This window comes from Oncorhynchus clarkii, chromosome 12 (assembly GCF_045791955.1).
Source record: "Oncorhynchus clarkii lewisi isolate Uvic-CL-2024 chromosome 12, UVic_Ocla_1.0, whole genome shotgun sequence".
Taxonomy (NCBI): domain Eukaryota; kingdom Metazoa; phylum Chordata; class Actinopteri; order Salmoniformes; family Salmonidae; genus Oncorhynchus; species Oncorhynchus clarkii.
The window spans coordinates 20,127,849-20,145,832 of NC_092158.1; the positions used below are offsets into that span (position 1 = coordinate 20,127,849).

A 17,984-nucleotide genomic window follows, 5' to 3' on the forward strand; every position below is an offset into this window, starting at 1 on the left:
AGCTAACGTTAACTAGCCACATGTGTCCTATAAACTAGCTAACTATCTAGCATCCGACCTGTTTACTTACAGCTGCATTGGGTTCGGACATCATTCCTGTGTAGATTAAGAAACCACAGAGCCAGTGCTGTAATATTTGGGATAATGAGACATTTCGGAGTACAAAGCATTTGTCATCCCTGGATTGATGTACATTTCCCAAACCATATATTTTGCCAGTTCCGCGGTGTCTTAATCTACACAGGAATGCCGTCTGACCCTATGTAAGCAAACGGGTCGGATCTGCTGGCTAATATACTAGCTAGCTGGCCAGAGTAAACTCTATTTGATGTAAGCTAATGTCTTCTTTACTCTTATCGCAGAACAATGTCTCAGAAGTATCCCAGGCTCGTCTAATGTAGTCCAGAAGAACGATGAAATTGTAAACGATTTCATCTGCATATGTAACGTTACTATTAGCTAGCTATCCATCTAGGAAGAGTGCACAAAGAAAAACTATATGGATGGAATCATTGGGTTTCGGATGACATTTGAAAATGCAAATTTAATTAGATTCTTATGTACTCTTAGTGCTCAAGGTGTGACATTCCACATGACGAACATTACTAAAGTTTTAAACAGGATTTGAAGCGGTCTCATTTGTTTACAACGTCTATGGCAACTACATTGTTGGATGGATTCACATAACTTTATGTACATTTTTATCTCCCCAACCATTATGGATGGAGAATCCATATGAACAACCACAGAAGGGCTACATTCTGTGATATCACAGTGGACTTCAAGAATGTTCATGTCTGTCAGACTACAGTACATAATACCATACTGATGAGCAGAGATGCAATTGAGCAATGTTTCATTACAAAATGCATATAATCCAAACTTCTTTCCAATAGCTGCTGTCCCTGTATATAAACCCCCACACAGGAAGAATTTACAGTAGGCATGTAACATGTGAGAACTTGGCCAGATAAAGCTAAACATGTTCATATCACATCACCAGAGGCTGTCATGTCATTTTAACAAGGTGTTATTCCTTTCCAGGACTGTGGTAAGAAACAGAGGGAGATTTCCAAAGCCATAAAGAAAGCTATGGGTAAGTCATCAAATCACTCACTTTATTATTGACTCATTGACTGGTCTTGGGACAGAATATCATATGATCCAATACTCTTGGGTCAGCAGCATTAAGCCTTGAGGTTGCTCTGTGATAGTTTCTCTTTGCAAATGCACCAGCACTACTTACCAGAGGGTACTGATGACATTGTGCGCTACAGACCTATAGCTCAAAATGACCATGTTTTGATCGTTTAGGCCTTTCTATAATAAATACTCATAATATTTTCCTCCGCAGGATTCATGTCTGGACCCACATTATGAAAGATACAAACACCTTCGACAACCAGCACTTGGAGTAACTGTGTCAGCCTGTATTGGGGAACTAGTGTAGCATATATACTGTAATAATTGTATTAAAATAATTCTTAATGTGGAATATTGCTTGTTAATCTAGTCTGAGCTGCTATGCTTGGGTTGAGCCATGAGACCAATAATCGTAACTCACTACACGTGAAAATAATTTTATGTAATTATGTACAAGTTCAATAACAGCTTGAATATTAAAAAAATGTTGATAAACTAAAGTTATTATAATCAATAACTTGGACAGTCACTTCTAAATAAAACATGTTGCCTCTAAAAATAAACTAATTGAAGGCATCCCTGCAAACATCAAGTTTCAGTTATTGATGGAGGACTGTTACAGGGGAATGTCACATAATTTCCTATAATCCATACACAGTGACATTTAATGCAAAGTGACTATTCTTGAGCGGTCCATATGGTCCTCAGAAGACGGGGGAATTGGACACATCTAAATCATTTCCGTTCTGATTGGCTGGGATCAAATCCTCCTCGGTCTCGGACCCACTGACTGACAAAGACTCCTCAGTCTCCTCCAGCATGCCTTTCCTCCTCTTGGGCACCTCAGATGATTCACGAAGGGGACGTTTTCTCCAGGATGTACCTCCACCTCTCCCAAGCCTCCCCTTCCTGGCTTTAGGGAGTGTATGACTCAGGATCAAAGGCAGTGTTGTAGCAATGTCTATGCCATGGTCAGTGCTGCAGCAGAACTCAGGCAATGGAAACCCCTGGAAGTTTAGAGCCTGCGTTTGGAGTAGAGATGCCCCAGGAAATAGTGTTTTGATGACCTCACAGAGCAGCACATTCTCCTGGGGCTGTGCTGGGGTGGAGGCTCCATCTGCTGAGACTGGAAACACAAACGTAAATAAAATGTTTAATACACACAAGAGAATAAATCAAGACTGATTCATCAATAGAAACAAAGGTTATACTTTCTCCCAGCTCTTGTTTCCTATCATTGACCATCCTTCTTAGATCAGAAACGTCTGCAAGCAGCTTCTCGACCAATCGTTCACTCTCCTCCACTTTCTTACATGCCATCTGTGAAAAGAAAAACAAATCCCAGGTGACACCATGTTTACCAAAGGTTGTACTGTACAGTATTTTGTACATGTTTTTACATTTCTCTTGCCATCAATTCAACTTACCTTCAGTTCACCCTGCAAGGAGTTGTTCATGTCATTAATCTCATCCACCTCATGCAGAGATCCATCGGAGGAGAAGAATTTAGATCTACACAGGGCAAAAAGTGTAAGACTAGTCATACAGGTACCAGACAAACACACATATTACATTTTTCAAAGTCAATAGTGCCCAGTGCTGAGGCCCAGTAGTAGTACCTGTGTTTCCTAACAGCATGGTTGTAGTTGACTGATGAACAAGATGCAGAGAGTCTCCAGTAGTCCTGCTCTTCCAACAAACCCAGGTTGCTGACCAGGACAGGTACACTGCAATACTGACTAATAATAATAAATACAAAAAATGGGATTTCTTGAAAGGTGCTTTAAATCCAAGGACTGTACAGCAAGAGTAAAAAACAAAACAAGGATAAAACTACAGTATACAAGACATTAGGAATACCTGATGATTCCATTTTATTTAACTAGGCAAGTAATTTAAGAACAAATTCTTATTTACAAGGAAGGACAAAACCTCCCCAAACCCGGACAATGCTGGGCCAATTGTGTGCAGCCCTATGTAACTCCCTATCACGGACGGTTGTGACACAGCCAGGGTCTGTAGTGATGCCTCTAGCACTGTCTTAGACCGCTGTGCCACCCGGGAGGCCAGGTGAAGGCCATGATCCCTTATTGATGTCACTTGTTAAATCCACTTCTATCAGTGTAGATGAAGGGGAGGAGACGTGTTAGATGGATTTTTTTTTGCCTTGATACAACTGAGAAATGGATTGTGTATGTGTGCCATTCAGAGGGTGAATGGGCAAGACAAAAGATTGAAGTGCCTTTGAACAGGGTATGGTAGTTGGTGCCAGTCACACCAGTTTGAGTGTCAAGAACTGCAACACTGCTGGGTTTTCCACATAACAGTTTCCTGTGTGTATTAAGAATATTCCACCACCTAAAGGACATCCAGCCAACTATATGAAGCATTGGAATCAACATGGGCCAGCATCCCTGTGGAACGCTTGACACCTTGTAGAGTCCATGCCCCAACTAATTGAGGTTGTTCCGAGAGCAAAGGGGGTGCAACTCAATATTTGGAAGGTGTTCCAAATGTTTTGTACTCGGTGTAGAATATATACACACACACACATTTTTTTAACCGCTTAAGCTAGAGCTGACTAAGGGTTGAGCTAAGCAGAAAGCCATACTGAACAGATCTGTTTTTAGTGAAGGCAGTGATAGACTACTCACAGTGCAACACAGTTTGATTCAAAACAGTGTGAAGGCCATTAAAATGTGAATGTACTGACCTGCCATGTGATCTGAAGACTGCATACTCCAGTTTGTGAGTGGAGCCTGATGTTGTGATCTCACTGGGTGTCAGTAGCAGAAAGATCAGCTCGTGATTGGAGAGTGCTCTCTTCAGGTTCTCGTGGACTACTTGCTCTCTGAAGGTAATTTGTTGATCTGTGTTTCTCCGCTGTTTATACCAACCAATCACATTCTCCTGGATAGGAAAGTCAAATAGAAGAAAGAGGGTGAATAAAAGTGTGCTTTGTTGGCTATCAAACAAGATAGGAAAGAAATGAAAACAATTTGCCTAATGGCACAGGTTCCTTTACTCCCTGGACTTAGTTGCAATACCACCATCTGTGACATCAATATTACCACGCTATCTTCTTCCACTTACCTCCTTATAGTTGGATAAAATGTGCCTTATTTCATCCTGGTTCACCTCCCCTATTCTATTATAGAAGCTAAGGGAGGTGGAGAGAAACATAGATTTGTTTAAGTGACATGCTTCCAGAAATAATCTATGATAGTAAGTGATATACTGTTGAAATAGTTACACACACAGCTGAATCACAATTTTAAGAAACCTTTAGTCTCTGCAGTTTACCTATTGAGCTTGCGACATGATATGTGTTTCTGAATGTCTGGAACAGAAAGCAGGGTGAGACAACAGTCAGTACACACCAAGATTATATTATAAAATGTAAGTACACAGCTGATGACTCACTTATTGTATGCTCAAACTGTATGTTGTCGATTTGAGAGTCAGTGATGTTGCTTCGCTCTTCAGCTTTGGTCTCCCCGAGAATGAGACCTTCCTGCAAAATGTTATGAGGTAACGTTACATACATGTATACGGTCAGTTTAATAAAATAACTAGTATTTGAATGAGTAAGCTATTTGGTCAGACCTATCTGTTGTGGTGTTAGCCAACTGGCTAACGTAGCTAGTTAGCTAGCGATCTAGCTAACTACTTACCACATCAGAATCACTGTTCAAGTGCTGAAACATCAATGAACCTAGAACAAATCCGGAGACGCGAATATAAGAGTTTGAGTCCTCCATGCTTATTTTTGTCAGAAAGACAACATCAAAAGTGTTACCACACAAACATAAGGAGTAACCCAGACACGTCACAGGGGCTATAAAGCTGAAGCATCCGTTTAGAACGTTTTCTCACCACCAAATATGGTAGTGAGAGGAAGTTCAGTCGCGGGTAGTGGGAGAGGATGTGACTAGGTGAAACTGGACTGACATTCTGCTAATTTTATCATAGATGAAACATCTGATCTACAATACATTGTTCTGTTCCCAAAACTACAATCTGTTACGAACACAGTGCACTAAGTTGAATACACTTGACGCTTTGCCAAAGTTGTAAAAAATGGCGTTGTTTAGAAGGAGTGCATTTGTCGAATTGCGTTAATGCACACGCCCTTTTCATTGCGAATACGCTCCCTAACTTAAATATATGCCAATAGGATCTCGCTAGCTCGTGCTTGGCTTTGCCCACCTCCTTGCTTGTTCTGCCCACTAATGCTTCATGTCCTCCCACTGTAAACGTCACAGATAAACTATCTCGGGTTAGTTATAAATATATTTGGTGTTACGATTGTGTAAAAACAGCGCTACCTGCAATTGCTTTTTCTGCGCAGCTGAATATGCACGAAAGCTGAACTTTTTTCGAGAAACTCGCCAGTGGGGGGAGTGGTTTTATTATTTCCACTAGTTGCCACAGCCATAAAGTCAAAATGGCTATATTGTAAAAACTCATATAAACAAAAAATAGCTTTTGGTCTTAATTTATGGTTAGGGTTAGGTCTAAGGTTAGCTGTTTGGTTAATGTTAGAGTTCGGTTTAAAATCACTTTTTAGGGAGATACAGTGGTGTACATTACTAAAGTAAAAACACTTGAAAGTACTACCTAAGTAGGTTTTTTTTGTGTATCTGTACTTAAGTTTACTATTTATATTTTTGACAACTTTTACTTTACTACATTCCTAAATACAAGTATGCACTTTTTACTCCATACATGTTCCATGACACCCAAAAGTAAATTTAGAATGCTTAGCAGAACAGGACAATAATTCACACACGAATCAACAACCCTGTTCACTGCCTCTGATCTGGCGGACTCACTAACACAAATGCTTAGTTTGTAAATTATGTTTAGGAGAGTGCCCCTGGCTATCCGTAAATAAATAACATTTAAAAAAATAAAAGTATGCCATCTGGTTTGCTTTATATCAGGAATTTGAAATGTATTTATACTTTTCCCTAAGTATATTTTAGCAATGACATTTACTTTTAATACTTAAGTATTGTAACGACCCTGGGTTTATAAGCGCCGAAATCGACCCTGCCGCATCTGCTCCCTGCTGTTTCATTACAGTATATTTAAAACCAAATACTTTTAGACTTTTACTCGAGTATTATTTTACTGGGTGACTTTCACTGTTACTTGAGTTATTTTCTATTAAGATATCTTTACTTTTACTCAATTATGAAAATGGGGTACTTTTTTCACCACTGAGAAGATGCATTGTATTGTAGAAATAGGCGCGGTTTCTGACTTTGTGAATTTGGTAACTAGTGACGTCCTGGTTTTATTTTTACAGCAGATCTTGCGCACTGTCCTGTGGCTGACTACACTGTTGGGTTGCAACCTGCAACCACTACCGCTACAGCGAGGTACAGAAGAATGGAAAACTCGTTAAGACAACGAAGAGGTCTTCAGGTTACTATTTCTCTTTAATACATTTGGAAACATTTCATGTTCTGCAGTCTTCCTCGGATATGGTATGCCCAATAATGTAAGCTATTTCTAGTGCTTCTCTTCTCGGCTTGGCTGTATATTAGTTAGCTAGGCTATTTCGGTGTTCATATCCCGTTTCAGATCCTGTTTACCTAGCTAACTTTACATAGCTAACTACCTAGCTAGGCCTAAGTCAAACATATGAATTCAGCCTCCTCTATTATAAAAACAAAATATAATGCTTATTTGGAATGAATAGCTAATAAACGTTATGTCTCTCTTCTGTAGATAACTTGAACCCTATGTGCCATACCAGTGGATGACAGATCTCTGTGAGGGAGGGATGGATGACCTGTGGAGTATAACGACTTTGTTGCTGCAGGTGTGGTTCTCCGTGATGATTGGGCTCATCATGATACCTGCTATGTTTGGCCTCTCCCTGGGGGTCACTTCGGTCTATATTCAGATTCTGGTCAAGATATTGGAGGTAACTGCTGGAAGTTCTGAAAGAACTCAAATTCAGAAATTTCGGGAATAGCTCACTATTTCTTATTTTATTCTGAAACATTTTATTGAAGCATAACCTCATATAGCATCTAATATAGCATCTGTTATTCTTTTTGTGAACAGATGATTTATGAAAAGATAAATAGTTTTAATATTAATCGGATATTAATTGATTTATATTCACTACTCTATGTGGGATATTGTGCTCTGTATACTGTATTCATGTTTCCTCCTGACCCCTTAGAACAGACTGACATAGTTAATGTTCAATGCGGGGAACGCGGGGCAGTTGGGCAAGATGCAGTATGTAGAAAGCATTGTGTGTGAGGTCAGCTGAAAATAACTCTGTTCTATGGGCAGTGGGCCACCCTGCGGATCCAGAGAGGACACAGGGATCGACCCACTCTGCCAGTGCCTGCTCCGCTACCCAATGGTGAGTGACATTACACTCACTACCCATCGATGAATGAGTTCATGCTGAGGTCTGGAGGGACCCTGTCTGTGTAACTTATTGTGGATGACTGTGGATGACTATCGAACTGTAGCCTAATCTTTATTTTCTTCATTAACTTTTGTGCTAAGCGATTATTTTCTATGGTTCCTATGCTGAATGATACCATTTGAATCAATACTCTTTAGTTTGTATTTGCCCTTAACTGAAATATGAATAGCCCTGTGATAATTATTAGGCTAATTACACAATAATAAGGATACATTCAGTAAGTTGAGTTGAGTTCTGATGGTCTATAGGAGAAATATTTGAATTCAGCAGAACTGCATTTCAAACATCCCATTGGCATGTAGAGTCCTTGGTTCTGTTCTTAGAGCATATTGTTCTGTAGTATGAGGAGTTGAATTCAGCTCTATCTGGAAGGAGTAGAGTAGACCCTGTACATGTGACTGTGTGTCAGTGTGGTGGCTTATGATTGGTCAGCTTATGATTGGTCAGCTCAGCTGATGTGGGGTTGCGGAGTGGTCATCACGAGCTTCTATACCCACAATATCATTAATAAAGTCTGCCCATTTCTATAATTTATCTTCTTAAAAGTATATTTTAAAAGTAACCTTAACCCTAACCTTAACCACACCGCTAACCTTAAATGAAGACCAAAAAGCACATTTTTGTAGCCAAGTTTTACTTTGTGGCTATGGAATCTGACTTTGGGGATATGGAAGCTAGTGGAAACCGTGCGGAGTGGAGCAGCTGTGTCCCACTATGATGATGCAATAGAGGATTGCATAACTTCAGGCAGAAAACGGACTCTCTATGTGTAGCTTAACCCTCAACCCATGCTGTGAAATACTGTATGCCCCCTTCATCTTCTCTTCCTGGAAATATACTGTACAACGTTTGAAAGACGTCACGTCACCGTCTTCAGTGGAGCTATGTTGAGTTAAATTTGATCCTTATTAGACATGTATATCATATTCTTTTTTGAACTGCCTTGAATATTCCAGAAGATTGGATTTATACTGGGGACTTTTTGTGGTGTCTCTAAGTTGTCTATCTGCAATCCTACCCTATGTTGTTGAATTAACACTCAATCATGTTTTTATCACAGAAACATTGGTATTCTAAATCAGGGTTGACAGGAAACTTAAAAAATGATTTTTTTTGTATGCAAGGACAAAAAGGTCAAGTCAATGCAATGTTATTATGCAATAAGATTTAGCAAACCATTCAGCAGCAGAGATGACAAAACCCACCATGCTTTTGTCTAAAACTCTTCTTCTGTGAATATAATACTAAATCATATATAACTGTATAATCATGACACAAGCAAATTGTTAACCAGTAAGTTATTAGAAAAGTATTCATGTTTTACTGGAACTGGGTAAAATACAGTACATCAATGCTGAGTACAGAGAAAGGAATGCAAGCTCAGTGCTCTCACTGGTACCTGGTACTGATAGGCTATGCCACAACAGTCTTCCCATCGCATTCCTCATCGGCATTTCCTTCTCTGGGATCTCTTTATACCAATAGAGGAAAAGCACAGATACAGGTAGATACAGTGCCTCAATTAGTAGGTGTATATTTTACTTTATACATACAATCCTTCTTATACATCCCCCATTCTACAGGCTTTTCCATCATATTTAATGTCCTACATCTGAAAATCTCTGACTATGCTACCCACTCAGTGATTTATCTGTGCTGTTCCTCTCTTCTCTTCCCAGGACTCATCCAGAGGGAGGGTGGCTCTATGGAACAGGAGATGGGGGAGCTGCGTCGGTATCGTACCCAGTCCATATCGAGGGGAGAGTTTGCGATGAGCGACTCATTCTACTTCTACAGAAAGGGCCTGGAGAGCATCGTGGATGACCAGGTCACTCAGCGCTTCTCCTCTGAGGAGCTGGTCTCCTGGAACCTCCTGACCCGCACCAACCACAACTTTCACTACATCAGCCTGCGCCTCACCATCATCTGGGGCCTGGGCGTGATCATACGTTACTGTGTCCTTTTCCCTCTCAGGTGGGTCTGACCACACCTCCCCTTAACTCTATCCATCTCAGACCAATCAATAGCCCATTTGTTCACTTCAGTTTCTGTCAACTGATGTGGATTTATTGGATAGAGTGCAATTATTACTACTAATATTATTATTATTAAACACGATTTGAATGTTATTTTATTTTTTACATTTGTTTTGTTCGTACTTTCAGGATAACCCTGGCAATCATAGGGATTAGCTGGCTGGTGATCGGGACAACTTTGGTGGGGTTTCTACCTAACAGGAGGTAACAATGTACACAACGAAGGTTTTAAAGAATGTTTTACAACGTTTATAAACTGTGGTGATAGGAACATTGATAGGAACATCAATGTTCCTATCTCTTATAACAGCTAGGTAGCTCGAGAGTTGATATAAGGCTTGAGAGAATAGAATTTCCCTGGCTGTTACTGTACTTTGCTCTTGTGTTCTAGAGTGAAGAACTGGCTCAGTGAGTTAGTCCATCTGATGTGCTATAGGATCTGTGCCAGAGGCCTCTCTGCCACCATCCAATACCACAACAAGTTAGTATACAGCCCAACCTACCTAAAATAAACATTTAGGAAGTAATATTAGTATCAATGTTTTCAATGTCATGATGTCATTGAAATAAATACTTATTTGTTACAGAAATAATAAACCACAAAAAGGAGGAATATGTGTAGCAAACCACACCTCACCTATTGACATTGTCATTTTGGCCAATGATGGATGCTACGCTATGGTGGGTAACATGAACATGGCTGTGTCAACATATCACTGATTTTTTATATTGTATACATCACTTTTGGTTCTCAGCAGACTAGAGTTGTCATGCTCACTGTGTCCGGGTTTATTCACAGGTGGGTCAAAGTCACAGTGGGCTGATGGGGGTCATCCAGAGATCAATGGTGAGGTCCTGCCCCCATGTGTGGTTTGAGAGGTCGGAGATGAGAGACCGGCATGCTGTTACCAGTAGGTGAGACAGCAAGTAAATGGGAAAAGATGTCAGGAGATGCATTTAGTATGTCTTTTTCATCTATACATTTACTCAGTTGTCTTCTGTGAAGTGAATAAATTGCTTGCCAATGTCAATTTATTGCTTGTATAACGATATACATTACCATTACTGCCACTCAATCTCCTCATACATTGTATTGTTTTCATTGTGATTAGTTTTGTCCTGGTTATTGATCTCCCTCCCGCCATCCTCTTCTAGATTGAGGGCTCATGTTGCAGCGAAGCGCAATCTACCCATTTTGATTTTCCCAGAGGGTAAGTCTTTATACTTTATTATAGTCCTTATACTATGATTTTATTGTAGTCTTTATACTAGGACTTTATTGTAGTCTTTATATTAGGTGTCTCGTCCACCTTTATCTGCTGCCTGGAAGGTGTAGTTGGGGTCAATTCCATTTAATTTCAGTCAATCCATAAAGTCAACTCGTATACTATTTTTCTGATAAAATGTCAGTCTACTTCCTGAATTGACTTGAATTGAAATGCAATTGACTCCAATGCTCGTGGAAGTTTGTGGTTGTGGTGGTCTCGTGACCTTTTTATCTCCTGCAGGAACCTGCATCAACAACACATCAGTCATGATGTTCAAGAAGGGAAGCTTTGAGATTGGAGGGACAATATACCCAGTTGCAATCAAGGTACTCTCTGCAGTCTTCAGTAAATTGTCCATTGTCTGAAATGCCTCTCTTGTGTTCTAACCCTGGCTCTGTCATCAATCAGCAGTTACTGTATGACATTAAACATTGTTACATATCGACCTTCACTTGTTATGTGTTGACCTTGTCGGCTATTTTTTTATTTCATTTCCATGTAAAAGCCTTTTGATCAGTGGAGGCTGAGGGGAGAACAGCTCATAATATTGTCCGGAACGGAGCAAATGGAATGGCATCAAACACCTGGAAACCATTCCACTAATTCCGCTCCAGTCATTACCACGAGCCCGTTCTCCCCAATTAAGGTGCCACCAATCTCCTGTGCTTTTGATTAATATACGTTTGGATCTCCTTCCCTGTTAGTATGACCCACGCTTTGGAGATGCCTTCTGGAACAGTGCCAAGTACAACATGGTGAGCTACCTACTCAGAATGATGACCAGCTGGGCCATCGTGGTCAATGTGTGGTACCTGCCCCCAATGACCAGACAGGTAGGTTGTCACAGTCTATATACGGTATTACTGCTACTCCCTCCCATGACCAACTGGTCAGACCTTATGTTGTGTTTTATTCCCAAACCTTTATAGAGTGCACACTCCTGTTACCCCCAGGACCATAGACTCCTCTGTATATATATATATATTTTTAATGATATCCTTCTTCATTACCGCTTTGAATAGGAAGGGGAAGATGCTACCAAGTTTGCCAACCGAGTGAAGTCTGCTATTGCACATCAGGGAGGGCTGTTGGACATGGCGTGGTAAGGAAACCCTCAGCAAACTTTATTTTTCACTGCTTTATTCTCACTAAAGATCCTTTAAAACATGTCATTCTGACATAATAGAGTTCTGTGATCAAAAGAAAATGTGCTGGGAACCATACTGTTCTATAATAATGTGTTACTAGTTAGAAGCTGGAGACTCTTACCTCCCTCACTAGCTTTAAGCACCAGCTGTCAGAGCAGCTCCCAGATCACTGCACCTGTACATAGCTCATCTGTAAATAGCCCATCCAATCTACCTCATCCCCATACTATATTTATTTATTTATCTTGCTCCTTTGCACCCCAGTATCTCAACTTGCACATTCATCCTCTACACATCCTACCAATCCAGTGTTTAATTGCTATATTGTAATTACTTTGCCACCATGGCCTATTTATTGCCTTACCTCTCTTATCCTACCTCATTTGCACATGCTGTATATAGATTTTCCTAATGTATTATTAATTGTATGTTTGTTTATTCCATGTGTAACTCTGTGTTGTTGTATGTGTCGAGCTGCTTTGCTTTATCTTGTCCAGGTCACAGTTGTAAATGAGAACTTGTTCTCAACTGGCCTACCTGGTTAAATAAAGGTGAAATAAAAAATAAATGAACAAGTAGGCCGCAGCTAAAGTCTGAATTGCAGTACACAGCACATGGAAGTAAACATATCTCGAGGTGCTTAAAAAGCAAAACAAACATCAAGAAGAAAAATTGAATGACATGAGTATAGGTCTGGACTACAAAGTTCTGAGTAGGCTACTTCAATGTTCTGAGTAACTTACTTCAAGTTCTGAGTAGGCTACTTCAATGTTCTGGGTAAGCTACTTCAATGTTCTGAGTAGCGTACTTCAAGTTCTGGGTAGGCTACTTCAAACCTCCAACAGATGGAGTGACAGTCAATAGCACAAGGCTTGAACAGAGGGAGGTGCAGGTGGTCAACAGGGAGAGCTGAGCAGCCAAATCAGGTCGTCCGGGGGCAGGTACCTGAAGCTGGGTGTCTTGCCTTCTGCGTCTTCTCCGTGCTGTAGGACACTGCCGTTGGTTTTTTATCTTCCCATGCACTCACTCAGGATATAGTATACTCAACTTTGAAGGAATGCTCTTGAGCAATGAATTCCTCACTGCCAACTCAGCACTGCATTGTAGTCTTGGATCAAGGAGACCGTAGAAACATTCCAATGTAGGCCGATCGAATTCAAGTCAAAATAGCTGATTTTGAAAAGCTGTTTTGCTGTTCATTCTCGGGCAGGAAACAAGTAAGATGTAATCCAGACTAAATCTATACTCGTTTGGCTATTCAAAAACAAAAATTGAAAAAACATACATTTATGAAATATTTACTAAATATACAGGAGCTCTCTGCCAAGGCTGCCAAAAAGGCGCCATGGCAACTGTAGAACGTCTGACTCTCTCTCTACAGGGATGGGAGCTTGAAGAGAGACAAGGTGAAAGAAGAATTTAAAGAGCATCAACAGAAGATGTACAGCAGTATGGTTGTGGGAAAGAAAGCTAGAAACTCACAAGAGCCTCACACAGAGAGCACCAAGAGCTAATGACATTGGAATTAACACTGGACAATCTCTGACAGTGGGCGATAACTTCAAAGTATGTTACATACTACAATGCATACGGACTGAAGTAATTCCAAATCAATGGCCTTTGTTATTGAATACACAGATTCATTATAATTGTGTGGTATCAGACTCTGATACGCAACATATAGTTTATCCGTTTTTAATGCATGAAATGCCTTTTTTTTAAAGAATTGTTTTATAGAAACTTAAACATATCAAACTTAACTGCAAGTAGTACTAATCTGTATGATATTAAATTATCTCTGATAATGTTACAGTAATACTACGTTTTCAGATTGCACTAAACTTAACATTATTCAAGAATGTGTTTACGTTGACACAGAATTTGTACTGGTATTAGTATTCATTTGTGCAATTTTCTTTCTTATGTTACGTTATGCTCCTTACAATGGAACTCCTTACCCTAAACAGTTTCCCGTGTTTATTAAGAATGGTCCTCCACCAAAAGGATATCCAGCCAACTTGACATATCTGTGGGAAGCATTGGAGTCAACATGGGCCAGCATCCCTGTGGAACGCTTTTGACATCCTGTAGAGTCCATGCCCCGACAAATTGAGGCTGCTTTAAGGGCACAACTCAATATTAGGAAGGTACTCATAATGTTTGTTCACTCAGTGTATACTGTTCACCCATGGTCATGTTTGAAGGTGCTTTAATCAAAGTCCAAAACAAAGACTGGGGGTTTATTGTTAATTATTTACATCATTTAAATGTTATGAAATATACAACCACTTGCCCTGCTCTAACCCTTAGCCACTTATGCAGATCTGAGAGGGTAGATGTATAGGTATAAAGAATATGGAAATGCCTATTTGACATGTACATGTTAGTCATTTAGCAGATGCTCTTATCCAGAGCGACTTACAGGAGCAGTTAAGGTTAAGTGCCTTGCTCAAGGGCACATCGACAGATTTTGTTTGCTGATGTCACGTTGTGAACAGAGTGCCCCATGGTGGCTGTGGGGTTATGGTATGGGTAGGCATAAGCTACAGACAATGAACACAATTGCATTTTATCAATGACAATTTGAATGCACAGTGATACCGTGACAAGATCCTAAGGCCCATTGCTGTGCCATTCATCTGCCACCATCACCTCATGTTTCAGCGTTGTAATGCACAGTCCCATGTCACAAGGATCTGTACACAATTCCTAGAAGCTGAAACCTTCCCAGGTCTTTCATTGCCTGCATACTCACCAGACATGTCACCCATTGAGCATGTTTGTGATGCTCTGGATCGACGCGTACGACAGCGTGTTCCAGTTCCTGCCAATATCCAGCAACTTCGCACCGCCATTGAAGAGGAATGGGACAACATTCCACAGGCCACAATCAACAGCCTGATCAACTCAATGCAAGGAGATGTGTCGCGCTGCACTGACTGACTGGTTTTCTCTTCCACACCCCTACTTTTTTTTAAAGATATCTGTGACCAACAGATGCATATCTATATTTTCCAGTCATATGAAATCCATAGATTAGTGCCTAATGAATTTATTTAAATTGACTGATTTCATTATATGAATTGTAACTCAGTGAAATTGTTGAAATTGTTGCATGTTACATTTGTAATTTTGTTCAGTAGTTTTCAAATTCTGCTTGTACTGTCGTAAATGAAACACTAGGAGTCAGTGTTTGCAAACAAATAACAATCATGTCGCCAACTTACTCAGTCAACGATCAGAAGGATCCACTCACACAAAAAGATCTCACTACCTTGACTAAATATCAACACCTCATTTACAATCCAAAAGTTTCAATATAAGAAAGAAAGATATGCTATTAAGTTGAATAGTATGGGGTGTGGGGATAATGTTAGACGGTGGCTGATTAAAACTGTAGTTTACCATAAAGCTTTGGTTTTACTCATACAAAACAAACTAAATTTAATTTATTTAAATGTATTTAAATGTATACAAATGTTATATAATGATGACCTAAATATTTACTAAATAAGCTGAGGTCTTGGTGTGTAAAAGTAATACATTCCTGTTCTGTTACTTTGTGAAAGGATGATGGGAATGATGGTTGACCGCGTGATAATATTACTTATTTTACTAATAGCCTGATACATATAACAATATGACATCTATCATCTAACCAGGTTCACTCTTTTGGGACAAGGTTTCTTGTCTGTGAGAACCTGTATGTGCCCTGAGAGTGACACGGTGGGTTAGGGAGGGGGGAAGAGAGAGAGTGAGGGGGTTAGATGATCCCAAATAAAAAAGGCTGTACAGATAAACGTGGGTAAGACATGCTTACTGTGCCGGTGCTTTAATAAAGAAAGCAGATACTGTGAAATAGCATGGAGTTATTCTTCCACACACAGCGAGCTGGAGCAAGCTTAAATTTCACAGCCTCTCCTCCGTCGCAGACCCACACCGAGACCATCTCCCAGCACGGCTCAAGCACCCGGCTATAATAACAATCCCACAACTTAAATTGCTTGAACAGAAATGTTTGTTCTCTTCTAACAGGATTGTGAATTATTAATCGGTTCTAAAGCCGATTTTATAACCTGATTGTTGAGGTGGGACTCATGGCAAGTGATGCTGCACCACACCATTTACTGTGATGAATGTGTGTGCACATCTTTATAGCCAATTTAATGTGATTCGGATAGATTTTGAAGGGACATCATATAGAAAGCATGGGAGTGACCCATGCAGGACCTATATGACTGCAGACTCCATACAACTGCCCAGTATGTCTTAATATGTTGATTAGATTTTCTCCATTTCATTTTTACTTTGAAGTGATCTATACAAATGTAATGCAGGTACACTCAGTAAATATGAATACATTGTCAAATTTAATCATTTCCTCCAGAGAATATAGTTCATGGAGGACATCATTTTAAATCGAAGTTTGTCTGGAACTGAGCATCTTAACCAGTCAGGAGGTTAAATGACTCTAGCTCTGTCTAAGACCTGACATTAGTTAGAGCATAATGTCTTTAAAAACATTGTTCTGCCATCCCTTCTGTGCTTTGAGTGGAACTCCTACGCTAATGTAGGGCTATGTTATGTATGATGTGACTCACAGAGAGAAATCAATATAGAGGCATTTGTATTTGTATTTATTATGGATCTCCATTAGTTCCTGCCAAGGCAGCAACCTACTCTAACTGGGTTCCGGCAAAATGAAGGCACTTATACTGTACAATTTCAAAAACATTACAATACATTTATTACAGAATTCATAACACACCGAGAGTAATATCTGGAAAGTCTATTCATTCTAGACCCATGATGCACCTCAATGAAAATAGTCTTCTTCTTTTTTATCTCTGCCCACAGCCCACCCTAATGTTATTGCATTAAATTCATCACAAACTCCCCCTTCGTGCATTTTGGGTTTAGTCAAAAGACAAATGTCGGGTACATGGATGGGCAGAGTATTCTGATGAGCTGGAGTGTGGGTCCTTCCTCCAGCAGTCATCCGTCGCTTAAATCCCACTTCTTCAGACTGTGTTTCTGACTGAGCGAGATCAGTAATTATTCATCAAGACAATTTATTGTTTGCTTATTGTGTGATTTGACTTCATTCTTCATAAGAAAGAATAAGTAAATTACAATATATTCAGTAGCTGCTTTATTCCATCACATACTTAATCAGACTGATAGTTATCAAATATGATATGTTTTGGGGAAAAGTCATTGTTTTTATTATTTTTGTTGCACGGCACCAGTGAAAACCTGACTATAAACCTGACAATATTAAAACAAATAGATTCCTGCTACAATTGGAATGAAGGATGTCTGTCTGTCTGGCTGATAAATAATACAATGTGACAATCCTTCAGTGTTGTGGACAGTGTGTCTGCAGTTCCTAGGCATGGCCCGGACTGGACCCTAGCTCCAGTCACAGGGTGAGTGTGATGCTGTGACATGTCACATTATAGCCGGGACCAAATCAGGCTGAACACAGGTCAAAGCAAGCCTGTCACATACAGACAGACAGTATTTCCACGGTTTTTGGTTCTTAACAAACAGCACAAAACATAAAGTGAAAAAAAACATCTTCAACAAAGTTGTGCAAGTGTCAAGGATTTCCATCTCCAGTTGTTTTTAGTGTGTGAATGTGTGTGTTCATTCCCTCTATACAGTGACTTGGTGGCCAGGAGGGGGAATATATGATTTGCCTACACTAATGAAACAGGCTATAATTGGTCCACATTGATCTATTTGATTGAGCTGCAATGGAGTCTGAAGTTGTTCAAGTGGAAAGCTGATTGATTTGTGGTTAAATTCAAGATCATTTAGTTTGGAAATAATTATGTTCTTATCTAGTTATCTTCAGATGCTGAAAGGAATCTTTTTGACTAGATTGTATGGTTGACTTGAAGGAATGTTCTCTCCTTTTCCCTCC

General features: G+C 39.8%; 2 protein-coding genes and 1 long non-coding RNA gene across 4 annotated transcripts; 2 read left to right on the forward strand and 1 right to left on the reverse strand.

Annotated features, from left to right (window-relative positions):
• Window positions 1–59: 59 nt before the first annotated feature.
• LOC139422856 (uncharacterized) lies at window positions 60–1,724 on the forward strand. The gene is made up of 2 exons (XR_011635770.1): window positions 60–1,096; window positions 1,355–1,724. It is a non-coding gene; the product is annotated as an uncharacterized lncRNA (long non-coding RNA).
• LOC139422855 (BRCA1-A complex subunit Abraxas 1) lies at window positions 1,565–5,174 on the reverse strand. The gene is made up of 9 exons (XM_071174273.1): window positions 4,818–5,174; window positions 4,567–4,657; window positions 4,447–4,483; window positions 4,237–4,303; window positions 3,857–4,053; window positions 2,763–2,882; window positions 2,571–2,655; window positions 2,355–2,463; window positions 1,565–2,269 (listed from the first exon to the last, which is right to left on the reverse strand). The coding sequence occupies exons 1-9, from the start codon at window positions 4,902–4,904 to the stop codon at window positions 1,848–1,850; spliced, it is 1,215 nt and encodes a 404-aa protein (XP_071030374.1). The 5' UTR covers window positions 4,905–5,174; the 3' UTR covers window positions 1,565–1,847.
• On the forward strand, window positions 4,565–13,932 carry LOC139422854 (glycerol-3-phosphate acyltransferase 3-like). Of its 2 annotated transcripts, XM_071174272.1 has the most exons (14): window positions 4,565–4,674; window positions 6,461–6,576; window positions 6,883–7,081; window positions 7,462–7,534; window positions 9,283–9,577; window positions 9,769–9,843; window positions 10,031–10,120; window positions 10,227–10,320; window positions 10,439–10,554; window positions 10,795–10,850; window positions 11,148–11,233; window positions 11,612–11,740; window positions 11,930–12,009; window positions 13,437–13,932. In XM_071174272.1, exons 3-14 carry the CDS (start codon window positions 6,914–6,916, stop codon window positions 13,567–13,569), a joined length of 1,395 nt encoding a protein of 464 aa, XP_071030373.1. In that variant the 5' UTR covers window positions 4,565–4,674; window positions 6,461–6,576; window positions 6,883–6,913; the 3' UTR covers window positions 13,570–13,932. The 2 variants fall into 2 exon arrangements, with proteins under 2 accessions (XP_071030373.1, XP_071030372.1); XM_071174271.1 differs by lacking the exon at window positions 4,565–4,674 and having other exon boundaries at window positions 6,454–6,652.
• Window positions 13,933–17,984: the final 4,052 nt, after the last annotated feature.